Here is a 17,896-nt window from a genome sequence, read left to right as displayed (position 1 = left end):
ACGTCCTGGATGCGTTCTTGCACCCATCTGTGCTATTTTTTATTGTTGGTGTATGAAAACATGCATGGACGCCTTTGACCATTTTTATGCGTTTTTGTCAATCTGCGCCTCAGTGCAGGATAATAATGTATGTGTGTACATCTAGTTCACTGTGCTTTGGACTATGTATGTGCTTATTTTTTGGCTTTTATTGGCGTGAATTGCTTGTGTTCACAATTATAATTATAATTACAGTTATAATACGATTTAAGCTTTGCAAAGGAACTGTTATTGAAGGATGGAGCAGTTAAAAACACTATTGAAACCGATAGCAAAACTGTGAGTAAACAGTTTCATATTTCAAATGTCATTACTGTTTGATAGTTTATGGTGCTGATGTGCTTACAATAAGTGAACATTTTAATATATTTGAATGCAATGTGTTAGATGTGTGTTGTGTAAACACTGAAATTTAGTTTTATAATGTTGTGGATCTGGTTCATTCTCTTCCAATTGAGTTTCAAATATGGCTGTATTCAAGGGACTGTGCGACAGTGGGTATTTACGTTGAAGTTTAAAGGAAGTGCTGAAGCCAAAACCAAGCGTTTCAGATGAGGGGCCAGAGACAGGGTGGAAAATGATCATATATTACTAAAATATGACAGTTTTGGTGACAAAAACTTTACTAACATTTAGAGCTGGGCGATATGTCCAAAATATTTTATCGATAATTGCCGTAAACAAATATTGCGATATACAATTATATCGTCATCCCCCTGCCGAGGGTTGGTGAACATTTTTGCTTTATTGATATTGCTTTAAATACCAATCCCTGGAGGGGAGATGCTGCCCTTCCGGCCAATCTGTCAGCCGGTGGTCCAACCCCGCCTCCTGGGAACCTGGGGGAGAGACAAGGGGAGGTGTGGGGAGAGGGAAAAGGAAAGGGCGAGCGGAGACACACACAGAGAGAGGAGAGAGAAAACATTGCTCGCCGATTCACGGACACGCTGTCACCTGTCCCTCAACCGCTCATCCGCCCTTTGGCAGATGACAGCTCGCTCCTCCCCTGGCGGAAGGCAGGGAGCCCTCCAACCCCTGGCAGACGGAACCACTCCTCCCCTTCTCAGTGGACGGCGGCTGCTCCTCTGGCGGACGGCAGTGAGAGGACTCCACGACAGCGCATCCCTCCTCCATCCTGGGGTTCGGCACCACTGTAACAGTCAACGGATGGGCAAAGCGGCAGCGGGAACCGGCTGAACAGTCAACATGAAGTTTAATGAGCAACTCAACTTAAAACAACATAAAACAAACATGAACATAGACACACACAATGCGGCCGCGTGCGTCTCTCTCTCTCTCACGAACTGGCGTCTCCTGCTCCATTTATCTTGCCGGCCATGCATCCTCACGGCCCTGCCACGCCCTCCTCCTCGTCACACCATGGTTTTGCCATTTTCTAATATTTTCGATCATTGTCTGTCAATTAAGTGTCGCAGTCGGCATCGGGGTCTTTGTAAGATATCGTCGATATGGATTACATCGTCCTGTCGCCCAGCCCTACTTACATTATCAGTGGACCTCAGGGAAGATAATAATAATAATAATAAAAAAGACCCCTTTAAGTTTGGCTTCTTCTATAGTTAGTTTCCAATCCTGAATGTGTGACATATAGTAATAACAAATGCCTTGACCCCTGAAGCTTTCTACCATAAAATTTATTTCATTCATTTTAATATTTGTCCATTGAAATGAATGGTGACCATTTTGTGTTTTCATTTCAGGTCTGATGGACGTGAAAAAGGAAAGTCAAGCACTGAATGAAGTAAAGGAGGAGAAACACCATCCGGATCTTTATAGTTTCAAAACTGAAAAAAACTCTTTTAGTGACTCAAAGACTGAAAAGAAATTCTCACAAAAAAGAACTCGACAACCAAAAGCCAAAAATTCTTTCAACTGCCATCAATGTGGCAATACTTTTACACAAAAAGGAAGTCTTATTAAACACATGAGAATTCACACTGGTGAGAAGCCTTTCAAATGCCATCAGTGTGGGAATAGTTTTAGATATAAAGAAAGTCTTACTGAGCACATCAGAATACACACTGGAGAGAAGCCTTTCACTTGCCATCAGTGTGGGAATAGTTTTAGACATAAAGTAAGTCTTACTAATCACATGAGAATTCACACTGGTGAGAAGCCTTTCAAATGCCATCAGTGTGGGAAGAGTTTCAGACAAGCATGTAGTCTCAAAATTCATTTGTCATTTCACTCTGGAGAAAAGTCATATTGCTGTGATCAGTGCGGCAAAAACTTTTCTTCAAGATCAATCTTAAGAACACACTGGAAAATTCATACAAATGAGAAGCCTTACTTGTGTTCAGTTTGTGGTAAGAGTTTTTTACATGTGCACAGTTTAAAAGACCACCAGAGAAAACACACCGGTGTGAAAGATCATGTGTGCTCTGAGTGTGGGAAGGCCTTTCACAGAGCTTCTTACTTGGAACTGCACAAAAGAGTCCATACTGGAGAAAAACCTTACAAGTGTTCACATTGTGGAAAGAGTTTCACTATTTCTGGAAGCCTGAAAAAACATGAGAGATTGCATACTGGAGAGGGGCTGTACCACTGCACTTCATGTGGGAAGAGTTTTATTACGGCAGGAAACCTTAAAGAACATGAGAGAGTGCATACTGGAGAGAAGCCATACCACTGCACTTCATGTGAAAAGAGTTTCATAAGGTCAGGAGACCTGAAAAAACACAAGAGAGTTCATACTGGAGAGAAGCCGTACCACTGCACTTCATGTGAAAAGAGTTTCAGTAGGTCAGTAGACCTGAAAAAACACGAGAGATTGCATACTGGAGATAAGCCATACCACTGCACTTCATGTGAAAAGAGTTTCTTTACGCCAGGAGACCTGAAAAAACACGAGAGATTGCATACTGGAGAGAAGCCGTATAACTGCAGTTCATGTGGTAAGAGATTTATTAAGGCAGGAAACCTGAAAGCACACGAGAGAATGCATACTGGAGAGAAGCCTTACAATTGCACTTCATGTGGGAAGAATTTTATTAAGGCAGGAAACCTGAAAGCACATGAGAGAATGCATACTGGAGAGAAGCCGTACCACTGCACTTCATGTGAAAAGAGTTTCAGTAGGTCAGGAGACCTGAAAAAACACAAGAGATTGCATACTGGAGAGAAACCGTATAACTGCACTTAATGTGAGAAGAGTTTCAGCCAATTAGGCTCTCTTCAGACTCATAAAAAACAATGTTGTCCAGTCTTTTCACATTGAGCTTAATCAATCTTTATTTGCATTGCAAACAGTATGAAATAAAAAAAAAAAAAACGAGATGGAATTTTTCTGAATATAACAATTACAATTAAGTAGGTGAATTGCTACGTTACCTGTTGTGCTGATTGTGCTGTCATTCTATGTAAGAAGGTAGAAAGTTGTTTGTACATTCTCAACCAACTAGAAGGAAGAAAACAGTTGTTAATGCTGTGAAATACAGCAGTATTTGTATGAATTCTATTCTTCTATGATTGGGAGTAGCAATGGTGCTAAATGATGTTAGCAATGACAGAATTATTCTAGTAGTCAATATGTTGTTAGCTGTTGTGGTGAACAATCGGACAGAATGACATTTCAGAGCCAGTTCATGGCAAAGCCCCTCCCAAAACTGTCAAGGAAAGAAAAAGTGGCTCCATTTTGGTTGGATCATGTTGGACCAACACGAAGAGTTGCCAAGCAACCATCAGATAAGCTTTACGGCCAATTGCCAGACAACTCAGAAAGAAGGCCCTGAACCAGGGTTCGTACAAGGTGCTTGAAGTGCTTGACGTACTTGAATTTAACGTTCCCTATCTGTCACTCACTTGACGTTGGTGTTGATGTAGTGACACTAGGGGTCACTCTTGGGAGCCCGAGACACCTCTGGTCTTTGATAAAAGGCCAATGAAAATTGGAGAGTGGTATTTGCATGCCACTCCCCCGGACATACGGGTATAAAAGGAGCTGGTATGCAGCCACTCATTCAGATTTTCTCTTCGGAGCCGAACGGTCATGCTCATTGAGCTGAATAGCACTGTTCATTCACCTCTGCTGGATCTGACGGCGCATTTCAGCGGCTTCTCCCTCCTCTGCACTGGTGCACTGCAGAGAACGCCCCTGGGCGCTTCAGCAGAAAAACTAGAGAGTATATTTTATGAAAGAGCGTTTTTCCCCTCTAAAAGAGTATATTTCTCTAAAAGAGCGCACACACGGAACGTCTTTTTAAGTTATTCCTGGTTGCCGTCGTTTTCTCTCAACTTCGGATGGTCATGTTCGCTGTCTTTCGTGTCTGGGCGCGACCCACACGGAGGCAGCATTTATGAATGGTTCATGTTCTCACTGCGAGAACATGACCATGGCAACGTTGCGGTCGCGGCTTGCTTACGTAAGAAAGCAAGCCACCCCAGCAGCTCCCTGCCTCGGTCCTCCTACCTACGGGTATGAGGTCAGCGCGGCTAGCACTGGGAGCGATTTGGGGACCTCAATGAGATCGCCTCCGCCGGGTATCCCCTCGCGGACCTCCCATTCCCCAGCACGCTCGTCTGCCCCAATCGGGCTTCCGGATGAGTTCGCCGGCTCGTCGCATGGTGAGTCTGGCTTCTTGTTTGGGGCCCGCGAAGATGATGAGCTCTCGAGCGCAGCATCTGAGAGCGGGCTTGTCCAGTCGGACGCAGAAGCCTCAGCTGGGCTTTCCCCTTCGGGGATGGTCGCCCAGTCACAGGCCGATGCCGAAATGACGGACATGCTCTCCTAGGCGGCTGCGATCGTCGGGCTAGAGTGGAATCCTCTGCTCTCCCCTGAACCCTCGCGGCTTGATGATTGGTTTCTGCGCTCGCGGTGTCGCTCAAAACAGCTGCGCCCCGCTCCAGTGCCATTCTTCCCGGAGGTGCATGAGGAGCTGACGAAGTCGTGGGTGGCACCTTTTACTGCCTGGCCCCGACTCCGCAGTTCCCCCGCTCTCACAACCCTCAATGGTGGGGCGGCCAGGGGCTATACGGCGATTCCCCCGTTGGATAAGGTGCTCGCGGTGCACTTATGCCCGCAGAGCGCTGCTACCTGGCGTGGACGCCCTAAGCTCCCGTCCAAGCCCTGTAGATTCACGTTGTCCCTGACGGCTAAGGCCTACAGCGCTGCTGGACAAGCCGCCTCTGCCCTGCACGCCATGGCTCTCCTGCAGGTCCACCAAGCCAGGGCGCTGAAAGAACTGCACGAGGGTAGTTCCGCCCCAGATTTGATGCAGGAACTGCGCTCGGCGACCGACCTCGCCCTCCAGGCGACGAAGGTCACGGCGCGGTCTCTTGGGCAGACGATGGCCACACTAGTGGTCCAGGAGCGCCACCTGTGACTCAACCTGGTCGAGATGGGTGAGGCCGACAAGACACGGTTCCTTGCTGCCCCCATTTCCCAGGCGGGCCTATTCGGCGACACCGTTGAGGACTTTGCCCAGCAGTTCTTGACGGTAAAGCAGAAGACGGAAGCAATCCGGCACATCCTGCCCCGACTCGGCTCAAGATCCCGCACCCCGTCTGCTCATCGCCAAGGGCGTCCCCCTGCGGTGACTGCACCGGCTCCGCCGCAGCCCGCCCCTCCGGCCCGGCCCCGGCGTGGAGCCCACCGCAGGAGGCCGACGCCACCCGTCTCACAGCCGGCGCTGAAGAACCCACAGAGGTCCTCGAAGCGCCCCTGAGACGGGCAACCCAGGGACGAGGGAACCCACTCACGTGGAGCTGGTAGAAAGACCACTCCATCCCCCGGTGGAGGGCCAGGTGGAAAATCTTTTGTTGCCTTTTTGTTTGATTTCGCCGCACGCCCAAGTGGCTGCGGTACCCAACAGTTCAGCAAAAGAGCGGCTTCCTTCCTCCCTGGGTCACATACCCGGTGTGTACGGTCATCACCACGACTACTGCCCACTGGCTTTTTCTTGCAGGATTGGTGCTCCAGCGGTGCCCTTTCCGCCCCTGAGCGCCCAGCTGTGGCACACCCCGATGTGGCAGCCTCCACGGATTACGAGGACAGGCCTCTTCCTCCCCCGTCTCAGGCTGTTCCGGGGGTGGTCACAAGGAGCCAGGTAAGTGCTTCGATGTCCCTAGACTCAGCACGGCCACGACGTGCTGTGGCACCTCGCGCTCCGCCCCGCCCCGCCGTGAGGCCCCACCTGCCGGTACGTCCGACGACGTTGTCCCCTTGGTCCCCCTCATGCGGAATTTGGACGCATGGCTTGCGCTTTCCAATCCGTCGCGGTGGCTGGTCCGGACCGTCCGACTCAGCTACGCGATTCAGTTCGCCAGGTGCCCGCCCAGGTTCAGCGGTATTCACTTCACCTTGGTCAAGGGCGAAAACGCTGTCACTCTGCACACGGAGATCGCTACCCTCCTACGGAAGGGCGCGAAAGAACCTGTCCCTCCAGCCGAGATGAGCTGTAAAAAAAAAAGGGTTTTACAGCTCCTACTTCATCATACCGAAAAAAGGCAGTGGGTTGCGGCCAATCTTGGACCTGCGAATACTGAACTGGGCTTTACACAGACTCCCATTCAAGATGCTGACGCAAAGACGCATTTTAGCGAGCGTCCGGCATCAAGATTGGTTCACGGCGGTAGACCAGAAGGATGCGTACTTTCACGTCTCGATCCTTCCTCGACACAGACCCTTCCTGCGGTTCGCGTTCGAGGGTCAGGCGTATCAGTACAGAGTCCTTCCTTTCGGCCTGTCCCTGTCTCCTCGCATCTTTACGAAGATCGCAGAGGCTGCCCTTGCCCCGTTAAGGGAGGTGGGCATTCGCATTCTCAACTATCTCAATGAATGGCTAATCTTAGCTCACTCTCGAGACATGTTATGCGCACACAGGGACCTGGTGCTCTCACACCTCAGCCGACTAGGGCTTCGGGTCAACTGGGAAAAGAGCAAGCTCCTCCCGCTTCAGAGCATCTCTTTTCTCGGTTTGGAGTTGGACTCAGTCTCCTTGACGGCGTGCCTTACGAATGAGCGCGCCCAGTCGGTGCTGGCCTGTTTGAAGGCGTTCAAACAGAAAACAGCGGTTCCACTGAAACTTTTTCAGAGGCTCCTGGGGCATATGGCATCCTTGGCGGTGGCCAACCCGCTCAGGTTGATGCATATGAGGCCGCTTCAGCACTGGCTCCAGACTTGAGTCCTGAGACGGGCATGGCACCACGGGACACACCACGTGGCCATTACGTCGGTCTGTCACCATCTTTTCAGCCCTTGGACCGACCTCTCGTTTCTACGAGCAGGTGTTCCCCCAGAACTGGTCTCCAGGCGCGTCGTGGTCACGACAGACGCCTCCAAAACGGGCTGGGGCACTGTTTGCAACGGGCACGCAGCTGTCGGCCTCTGGACGGGTCCGCGACTGCGTTGGCACATCAACTGCCTCGAGTTACTGGCAATTCTGCTCGCCCTGCGGAGGTTCCGGCCGTTGATCCAGGGCAAGCACGTGCTAGTTCGGATGGACAGCACGGCAGCGGTAGCATATGTCAGCCGCCAAGGCGGTCTGCGCTCTCACTGTATGTCACAACTCGCCCGCCATCTCCTCCTCCAGAGTCGGCAGCACCTCAAGTCGCTGCGAGCCACTCACATCCCGGGCAACCTCAACACTACAGCGGACGCGCTGTCACGGCAGGTTTCCCTCAGGGGAGAGTGGAGACTCCACCCTCAGGTGGTCCAGCTGATTTGGAGTCGATTCGGACGGGCACAGGTGGACCTGTTCACCTCCCAAGAATCCTCCCACTGCCCGCTCTGGTACGCCCTCACCGAGGCTCCCCTCGGCATAGATGCGCTGGCACACAGCTGGCCCCCCGGACTACACAAATATGCATTTCCCCCAGTGAGCCTGCTTGCACAGACACTGTGCAAGGTCAGGGAGGACGAGGAGCAGGTCGTCCTGGTAGCACCCTACTGGCCCACACAGACGTGGTTCTCGGACCTCACGCTCCTCGCGACAGCTCCCCCCTGGCGAATTCCCCTGAGGAAGGACCTTCTTTCTCAGGGAAGGGGCACTCTCTGGCACCCGCGCCAGATGGTAAGTCCTTAGGGAAGCACGATCTGATCATCAGGTTCCTATGAGGTGCCAGGAGGCTGAATCCCTCCAGACCGCGCCTCGTTCCCTCATGGGATCTCTCCATAGTTCTTCAGGGTCTACAGAGAGCCCCCTTTGAGACTTTGCAGTCAGCCGAGCTTAAGGCACTCTCCTTGAAGACTGCCCTCCTGACTGCGCACACTTCCATTAAGAGGGTAGGTGACCTGCAAGCGTTCTCTGTCAGCGAAATGTGCCTGGAGTTCAGTCCGGGCTATTCTCACGTGATCCTGAGACCCCGACCGGGCTATGTGCCCAAGGTTCCCACCACCCCTTTTAGGGCCAAGGTGGTGAACCTGCAAGCGCTGCCCCAGGAGGAGGCAGACCCAGCCCTGTCGTCGCTGTGTCCGGTGCATGCTTTACACATCTATTTGGATCGCACGCAGAGCTTTAGAGTCTCTGAGCAGCTCTTTGTCTGCTTTGGTGCACAGCGGAAAGGAAGCGCTGTCTCCAAGCAGAGGATCGCCCACTGGCTCGTTGACGCCATAACTATGACATATCTCGCCCAAAACATGCCGCCCCCAGTAGGGCTACAAGCCCATTCTACCTGTGGTGTAGCGGCTTCTTGGGCCCTGGCCAGAGGTGCCTCTCGGGCCCTGGCCAGAGGTGCCTCTCTAACAGACATTTGCAGAGCAGCGGGCTGGGCAACACCATCCCAGGTAGTGGCACGCAACACAAGCGGATAAGCCCGGGATAGCCGGCCAGGTGTATCGCTTGCGCATAGCGCCTTCCACCTCCTTTTGAGCTGAAGACGTGCGCCGTTTATTCCCAGTAGTGTTCACAGAATGTGTTCCCTGGTTGACTTCCTTCGAGCCCTGTGGCAGTCGAGTTGTCGGAGAGACTCGCTGCCGGCCCAGTACACGCGCTAACTTAACCTGAAAAAACCTGAATGAGTGGTTGCATACCAGCTCCTTTTATACCCGTATGTCCGGGGGAGTGGCATGCAAATACCACTCGCCAATTTTCATTGGCCTTTTATCAAAGACCAGAGGTGTCTCGGGCTCCCAAGAGTGACCCCTAGTGTCACTACATCGACACCAACGTCTCGTTCCCTCCATCAGGGAACGGAGGTTATCCCAGTAACCATGACGTTTTCAAATTCAAGTCCTGGAAAACCCTTGAAAATAGCCATTTTTACCAAGAGGTGCTTAAAAAGTTCTTGAATGATAGAAAATCTTAAAATACGTTGCTTAAATCATGTAATAAATGAAATGTAATTATTTATTTTCGGAAAAACACGACGACAGACCGCTAGACCACTGCTGAAGCAGGCGGCGCATAGACGACGCTGTCACGTGGCACCTGTTACTTTTGGCAGCGCTGTTCAGAATGGGCCAATCACAATCAAGTGTTACTGAAGGATTTAAAAAATATGTATTTTATAGATACTGCTGTTGCGGATTTAACAAGCATGAATCCTTGCAACTATCAGTTTTAATTACAATTTACTCTCCAGAGTGAAAAAATTATATGAGATGTAAAGCGTTTTGAATGATTTGAAGATCAATGCAGATCAATGGAGAATTCAGTTTTGTGAGCCGTCTAGTGCCCCCTTCTGTAGAGGAAGTTTTGTGTCTCACAAAATAGGTTATTTCTGACAACATTTGGGTCAATATCAAAATATGTAGACAAACATGTCCCTTGACTTTTTTAATCATGAAAAAGCTTTCAAATAGCAAAAAACAAATATATATATATATATATATATATATATATATATATATATATATATATATATATATATAAAATATATATAATTCATAATTTTGAATATATATATATTATTATTATTATTTATTTATTTATTTATTTATTTATTTTTTATAATTTAATAAAAAAATCCTTGTTCCATTCATCTGGTACACCACTTCTATGACATGTAAATTTATTTTGTACTTATTTTTAATAAAAGCATTAGTGCAAGGCCGAATAAGTGTGCAAAATAGCAAAACAAAATTATTATTAATAATTTAAAAAGAATGTTTGTCCCTTGATTTCATGTTATTGGTTCTATCAATGTTAAAACCTTTTTCTAAAAACCTTTTTTAAATTTTTTTAAATACAAAAAGTTGTAGAAAATATTTTTTAAGGTTTAAGTACAGCGGCTGCTTAAATATGCATATAGTGATTTTTCCCAGCATGTTAAAAAGTTATTCACATTTTAACTAATATTTTCACACAAAAATATTTGGTGTTGTACTCCATTGAACCCTCAAAATGTGGTGTTGTAACCCATTTAACCCTCGATAACTTAGTATTAACTTGATTCGTTCGTGAAACAAAATTAAATAATTAAAGAAAGAACAACAGCCAAGTTGTCCTTTATGAATAAAAATGAATGTCAACATGTTACAAAATGTTTACCCTCAGCATTTATAGGCAAAAACTGAACTAAATGGAAAATTTCAATATTTTGTAAGTTGGAAAGTCAACATTTTTTGAGAATGACCCATTTGCAATTTCGGTCAGTTCTTCACATAAATCTGTTGTGTGACTTTAGAAAACATGGAACACAGCACGAGTCATATGGACTAATGTTTACGCACACTACAATTGCACATCAAATTAGTCATGAATGAACCAAGAATTGTTACTGTGAGAATATGTAGTTAAAGATGCTTATTGTTGTACTTGTAATAAGTGGTGTTTTATAAAAATAAATTAACTGAATGGTTAAAATATTTTTATTTAAAATTAACAAAATAATTTGTTTTAATGACATCTCGAGCATAGTCCTTGAAAACAAATAAAAATGTGCTTAAAAAGTCCTTGATAGGCACCAACTGCAACCCATCCACTTCATGTTTGTTCACAGAACTGTTTATGTAAATTGCAGTTGTTTGATTAGCACAACTGTTCACACAGATTGAACTGGTATGTTATAAACTAATGCATGGATATTTAATCTTTCAGTATCATATTTAAACACTATGCATTCAGAACAATGCCAAGAATATTTTAGAAGTGTTTTGAAAAAGAAATAATGCAGATAAAACTTTAAAGTTACTGATCCAACTGTGTACTTTAAAATACAGTATGTAAATATGTTTCACACCAGAGTGGGCAATACTGTGGCTACTTTTGATGACAACAGCTAATCACGTTGCTGGAATGGAAAGGCGGCAGATTTTAATGCCCACCTTACTGGAAAGGTATAAATCCTCCAGAGGATAGATATGTCCCCTTACTCCAGAGAGAAAGGGGACAATAACAGAATACCTCACTTCAAAAACTGTGTCTCTGCTTCAGGAGGCAATAACAGTAACACTCCAACATTCTGAGTCTCCATCTAAGAGAGTCAGTAGAATACCGACCAAGTACCAAGTCTCACTACAAGGGACAATGGCAACGACAAGTTCGGTGTCCCCATACCACGCTAGATACTAGCGACAAGATTTAGCTCTGGCAAGCAAACCTTCTTAACCACCAGGAGAAGACTTTGCTACCATTGAACCCATCGATCGATCAAGCAGAAGGTAAATATATCACTATCCAGGCTTCTCTCCAGAGACCTTGGCATTACATACTATGCTTATGGTTTTCTAATGTTCTTTAGATTGCACAACCTGTGTATCAGATGTCTAGCAAATAATCTTTGAGCTATGTGTTCAGGTTTTCACCTTATTAATTAACAGAGAAACAGCAGTTTGTCTTTCCTTAAGATAAAAATAGTTATCCTCTGCCATTGCTACATCCAATTCAACCACTTGCATCTTTCCACCTTATGCATTTTATTTACCTATTAATTTATATTATATATTAGTACCATCTAATAGTTGTTCGATTTTCTTGTGGATCTTTTTGAAAATAAAATTCATTTTAATACAACTGCGTCTTCCTAATACAGTAAGGGCTCTAAAGTTTGGGTCGAATCTCACAAATCCTGCAGATTAATATGATGACCAACTCCCTCCAATTTACATATTTCTAATTTATTGAATGGTCCATCTGGATCATTCTTATACTGTTAAAGTGATATTCTTTTGCTGGTGCCTCGTGGATGGAAGGAGGGCCCATCTGATATTCATACATACACACCTTAAGTGACGTAATCTAAAATCACCACATACTTTGGAGTCTTGTGTCAGGCCCAGTTCATTTCAATTGGTGCCCAGTGTGAAATCACTACACTGAAATACATAGAGTGAACTGAAAAGACTTCCATCCACTTAAATAATTAAGAGAGTCTATGAATAGTCTACTCTATGGTGTTTGAAGGTTAATCACTCAAAACATTGACTTTGTGCTCATTTTATTATTTCTACTTTGCAAAAAATTCCTCAACGTCAGAAATAAAAGACTTTGAGAAATTGAGAAGACAAACACCTAGACACACTGGACATAGTGATCAGCACCTTTGGACCGGACAGCTCTTGTACCGAAGCACTTAAGTTCTACTTTATAACGAGTGATCTACGTGCTGGTTTGGGAAACAGGCGTCACTCCATCGTAAAATAACGAGTGACGTTAGTTAAAATGGTCGTAAAAGCTTAAGTTGCAATGTTCTTGGGAAACCCATCCTATTTAAGATATCAGAAAGAGCTTATCTGTGTAGCATAATTATCAGCAAATAAATATAATAAAATCTGCACTCTTTTATTGGTTTGGTCAATTAATATTCACATATCAGCCTCCATCAGAAAATTCCCTCATTTACTGCCACTAGTGTATTTTACTGTATCTCTGTCATTACAGTATCAACCGTCTTTTAACATTGTCATGTTTATCATGGCGCTTTTGAAAGATGCGGTGTCAAGGTACAACTCGGAAGAGGAGATTCATTCAGCTGCTTTGCTACTTGCTGCACTGAACACAAACTGCTCAACATACTGTTCTTTCGCCCATCTGTGCTATTTTTAATCATTGGTGTACATTGGTGTTGGTGTAAACATGGACTAGCTGGATGTCTTTGACCATTTGGATACGTTTCTGGCGATCTGCGGCTCAGTGCACCTATGTGTGTTTGTTTATTCATCGTGCTATGGACTATGTATGTGCGTGGACTGCTTTTGAGCCATTCATAATATGATTCAAGCTTTGCAAAGGAACTGTTATTTAAGGATGGGGCTGTTAAAAACACTTGGACTTGACCGCAAAAACGTGAGTAAATCGTTTAATTCATGAATATTTCATATGTCATGACTGTTTGATGGTTATGGTGCTGATGTGCTTGACTGAATAGTATAATATATTCAGATGCAATTTGTTGGATGTGTGTTATTTGTAAACCCTGAAATGTAGCTTCATAAAGTTATGGAGCTTGTCCATTCTCTTCTGACTGTGTTTCAAATATGACTGTGATCTGTACTCAGGGGTTGTATGATGTTAGCCAATCAGAACTGTGGCCGTTTAAATTGAAGTTTAAAGGAGACTCTGTGGTGAAAACAGAGTTTTTCAGAGTGAGGGCCAGAAACAGGGTGGGAAATTATCATTTATTACTAAACTATGACTGTTTTGGTTCAAAAAAACTTTGCTAACATTATCAGTGGATCTCAGGGAAGGTAATTTAATTGTTTAAAAAATAGCATTTCATGACCCCTTTAAACCACGTTAAGCGTTTTTCACGACAAGCGGTTCAGATTGTCCCCTCCGAGATGCTGTTGTATGACGTCACGTAAACATGGCGGAGCTCTGAGAGATTTGCAGAGTTATAATAAACATTCACTTTTAAACAAATAAATGCACTAACGTTTCCATATTAGATGATGTTTAACACACGTTTGTAGATAGGTGCAAAACGGTGAACGATCTTCTACACTGATACTCATAATCCTGCAGAAACTTCTGACATTGTTGTTTTCTTTGTTTCTACATTATTCGAGTATCTGATTCATGTTTATAAATGTCGCCAATATTCTTATCATCCTAAACGAAGACTTGTTTCAACACGAACAGGAATAACTCCAGGTGTTTCAACTGAGATCTGCGGGATAAAACATTGTAAAATGATGTTTATTAAAGAAGAGAGTGAGGACATGAGTTATCCAGAATCATGCAGTTCAAATGTCATGAAAAATGAAGATACTGAGGAACAAAGAGGTTGGTGTCCATTCTTCATTCTTTATTATTGTCTGTTCATGAAGATTAAAGTTATAAAACTTCAAGCAGTTCAACACATTTGATGACTAGTTAATTATCAATTCATATTTCATAATTTAATCAGACAAAACAGCAAATAAGGTAACATATAGGTAAAATCTTACATTTTACACCATTCAAAACTTCCTGATTTTAAAGTGTTTTCTGCTGCCCTTGCTATAGTAAAAAAAAAAAATCTGGTTCAAATTCAGAAGCTGTTTCAGAGTCAGGAAAGTCAAAGTCGAACACAAGTCAAAGACAACTCCACTCTACACACAGTTCTTGTATTCAAGTTAAAGGGATAGTTCACCCAAAAATGTTAATTCTCTCATTATTTAATCAACCTCATTATATCTCATGTGTGTGACTTTCTTTCTTCACCAGAACACATTTGAAGGAAATGTAATCTTTTGTTCTCCTCTTGGTTTAGACATCCAGGTTAAGCACACAAACGCACCATTGTGAGTAAAGAAACAAATAAATACAGATCTAAACCAAAACCAACGAAGCTTCTGTACAGCGTTCCTCCTCCTGATTTGTAAGCAGCGCTGCTCTTCCAGATGTGACGTACGTGCCTCTGTTCTCGTGTGTTTCAAATGGGGCTAAACAATCTCGATATTTATCGTGATAAAGAAATCCACGATATCGATGATAAGCTTTTGAGGAATTTTCGATATTTAGCCTATGTTCTACATCTAGACAATCACGTGCCTGTCACTAAAAATGCAAGCAGTTTCTTAGGCTGTGTTTCCACTGTCAATCCTACAATCCACCTTGCGAGCATGGTGCTCAGCTTCCCGCTCCTCACTCGTTGCGTCTTTTCCCCGCATGTGAGTAGACAAGAGGCACTGCATAAGTTAACGTAGTTTCAGAGCGCCTTAGACCATAACATTTTATTAATCAGCATATTACGAGCCTTCAATAAAAAACAAATAGATTTCTGTTCTAATTTTGTGAAAATTAAACAGATGTCATCATCTCTGGCATGGATGACAAGGAAAGACAATAAAATTACTTGTTGGTAGTCTAGTCTTTCTCACTTTATAAAAATGTTCCATTCAGATTTTATGTTTTCTAAATTTTCTCTCAGGGGATACCCCTGAACACTATCATTCCTCAGACACAAGGGCTTCTATGCCCCCATACTTTGGTATCTGAATTTAAAGAAATATAAAAATATATAATTTGAATGAAAAAATATTCAAACAAATACTGGACTGCTGTCATTATACTTCAAAATGAACTTATGATCTTTTAACATTAATTTCCAAATGCACTCGATTGATAAACTTTATAAAATATTTGTATATTTCGGTAAAAGATCCCTTAGACCCTGTTGCTTTTGCTGTCTCTGGGCTCCCAATGCAGTTTTGTAGTGACTGTTTAGGATTTATGTTTTCTTCTTTTCTTCTGCCAACTTGAAAATGTAAAAAAACAAATCTCAAATGTGAATGTATATCGTAAAACATATCGATATCGAACAATATGAAAAAGAATATTGTGATAAATTTTTTGACATATTACCCAGCCCTAGAAGACATGAATTTAACCGCTGGAGTCGTATGGAGGAAGTTTATGCTGACTGTCTGTGATTTTTGGAGCTTCAAAAGAGAAATCTCAATTCACTTACATTTTAAGGACCTACTGAGCTGAGATATTTTTCTGTTTTTCTTCAAATGTGTTCTGGTGAAGAAAGAAAGACATACACACCTGGGATATCATGAGGGTGTGAAAATGATGAGAGAATTTTCATTTTTGGGTGAACTATTCCTTTAAGGTGTTTACCTGCAACAAGAAATCGGCAATAATCTACCTGTGTCGATTGGTTTATTCTTGCCCCGTTTATGACATTAGGAAAGCTGTTTAGTAAGTTTACACAACCACACATGTTGTCGGCTTATTAAGGAAAATCAGTGTAAGAACGTGCATGTAAACACTCAGTGGTAACCTCTGAAAAGCAGCTAATTAGATAGCAACAGCCTTTTCTTTCATTTGTTCTTCAATATATAACCAAATATGTTCTTTCAAGCATGTGTCTTTGTGTCTAATCAGTGGCATCTCTTGTTAAATGTCACTTTGAGAAGAACAGCTCGACCGCCACAGTCGCTGGCAGAAAAGCAAAACAACCCACATTTGGCATTTCATGCCCTGGTTAAGAGTAAAAGAAGTGCATATCATGGGCTTATTGTGACAAAAATTGGTGCATTAGCAATGTCTGTGCAGACTGTCAACATGTGGACCAGTTTTTCTCAGAACACAGACAATTCATCTTTGGCTCATGTGCCTGCTGTTGACTATATGAAAAAGGTAGCAGGGTTGTCCTAAAGTTAGGACACTTATTGAAGATTTTTGGCAAGTTAGGATGCTTCTGTAATACTCTTTTCCTATTTGTAGTTAAGATAGGATAATGCATTTAAGAAAATGTTATTCTTTAATAACTTTTGTCCTGAATGTGACACTAATTGAAACTGCAGTGGTTACCAAACAGATAAGATAGAATTCTAAAGTTACGATCTTTCTGTAATACCTCCCCAGATCTTAAGTTAAGACTTAAGATAGGATGTTTTCTGTAATACACCCCCAGATGCATCTGACAGACGACACGGTGTGCTCTAAAACTCGAAACAATTATTTCCTATGATGGTACATACACACTGCCGCTCACAGCCCCTGAAGGCTGCTCAAAAATCTGCAGCGCCATGGAGAGGACACTCCACTACATTCGACCCAAATCATTATCAAAGGACAAAGATTATTTACTCTAGCCATCAGTTGATGATATATTGTGTATATGCATCTTTTTTGTAGTTGCAATTAACACTTATAATAACGCACAGCATAAATGAACAGAATCAACAATTATCCCCTTTTAACCCCTATTAATAGTATCTGAATAACTTGTATTTGTCTCATTTCTTACAAAACATGTCTAATCTGCCAAGCTGTTTATATGACACCCAATTTGGTGAACCATTCTTGAAATGAGGGAATGCCTTTTGACTTCCATTCTCTAAGAATTATCTGTCTGCCAATCATTACACTAGTTTGAACCCAGATTTTTGTATATTTGTCACCTACTTTAAAAACCGCCCCATCACCCAATATACATTGTCTAGGGCAGAATTAAATTTGAGTGTCTAGACCCTCACAGATAAAATTCTGGACTATTACCCAGAATTCTTGAATCTTAGCACAGAACCACAGAGCATGGGCTATGTCTCCATCCTCCAACTGGCATCACCAGCAGATCGGTGTATCTTTTAAACCAAGCCTAAACAATCTAGAGGGAGTCCAGTAGAAACAATGCAAAATCTTAAACTGAATAAGGCATTCCCTTGCATCCCTAGACTTAGTTTTTGTAAAATTCTTTCCCACTCCCCATCCTCCAATGCCAAGTTCAAATCTCTTTCCCATAACCTTTTAAGAGCTGTTGAGGCTCCATCACCAAGACTCTGAATCAACAAAGAATAATACACTGATGCTTCATGACACTTTCCAAAGGCCATGAGTACTAGAGCCCGACCGATATGGGATTTTTGAGACCGATACCGATGTTAGAGAGGGAAAATTCACCGATTACCGATATGGTGACCGATATAGCTAATTTTTGAGCTGGAATGAACAGACCTTTTCTATGTGGATTTTTCACCGATATGACTATGCAAAGGAAACTCAGAAGGCTGCTTTCTTCAACA

The 17,896-nt window shown here is 43.6% G+C and overlaps 1 protein-coding gene and 1 long non-coding RNA gene across 2 annotated transcripts in view; one reads left to right on the top strand and one right to left on the bottom strand.

The window, feature by feature from the left end:
• Window positions 1–17,896, bottom strand: part of LOC127440933 (uncharacterized) — a 218,904-nt gene that overhangs the window by 155,746 nt on the left and 45,262 nt on the right. The window lies entirely within an intron of this gene.
• The window catches only part of LOC127440743 (zinc finger protein 271-like), a 44,059-nt gene that overhangs the window by 15,348 nt on the left and 10,815 nt on the right, over window positions 1–17,896 (top strand). Inside the window, exon 2 of the mRNA XM_051697554.1 lies at window positions 1,761–3,138. Coding sequence (XP_051553514.1) covers window positions 1,761–3,138 — 1,378 coding nt within the window. The remainder of the gene's footprint in view (window positions 1–1,760; window positions 3,139–17,896) is intronic.

Source organism: Myxocyprinus asiaticus, chromosome 5 (genome assembly GCF_019703515.2).
Source record: "Myxocyprinus asiaticus isolate MX2 ecotype Aquarium Trade chromosome 5, UBuf_Myxa_2, whole genome shotgun sequence".
NCBI lineage: Eukaryota > Metazoa > Chordata > Actinopteri > Cypriniformes > Catostomidae > Myxocyprinus > Myxocyprinus asiaticus.
The sequence above is the reverse complement of the archived record's forward strand: the minus strand, read 5'-3'. Positions and strand labels throughout refer to the sequence as shown.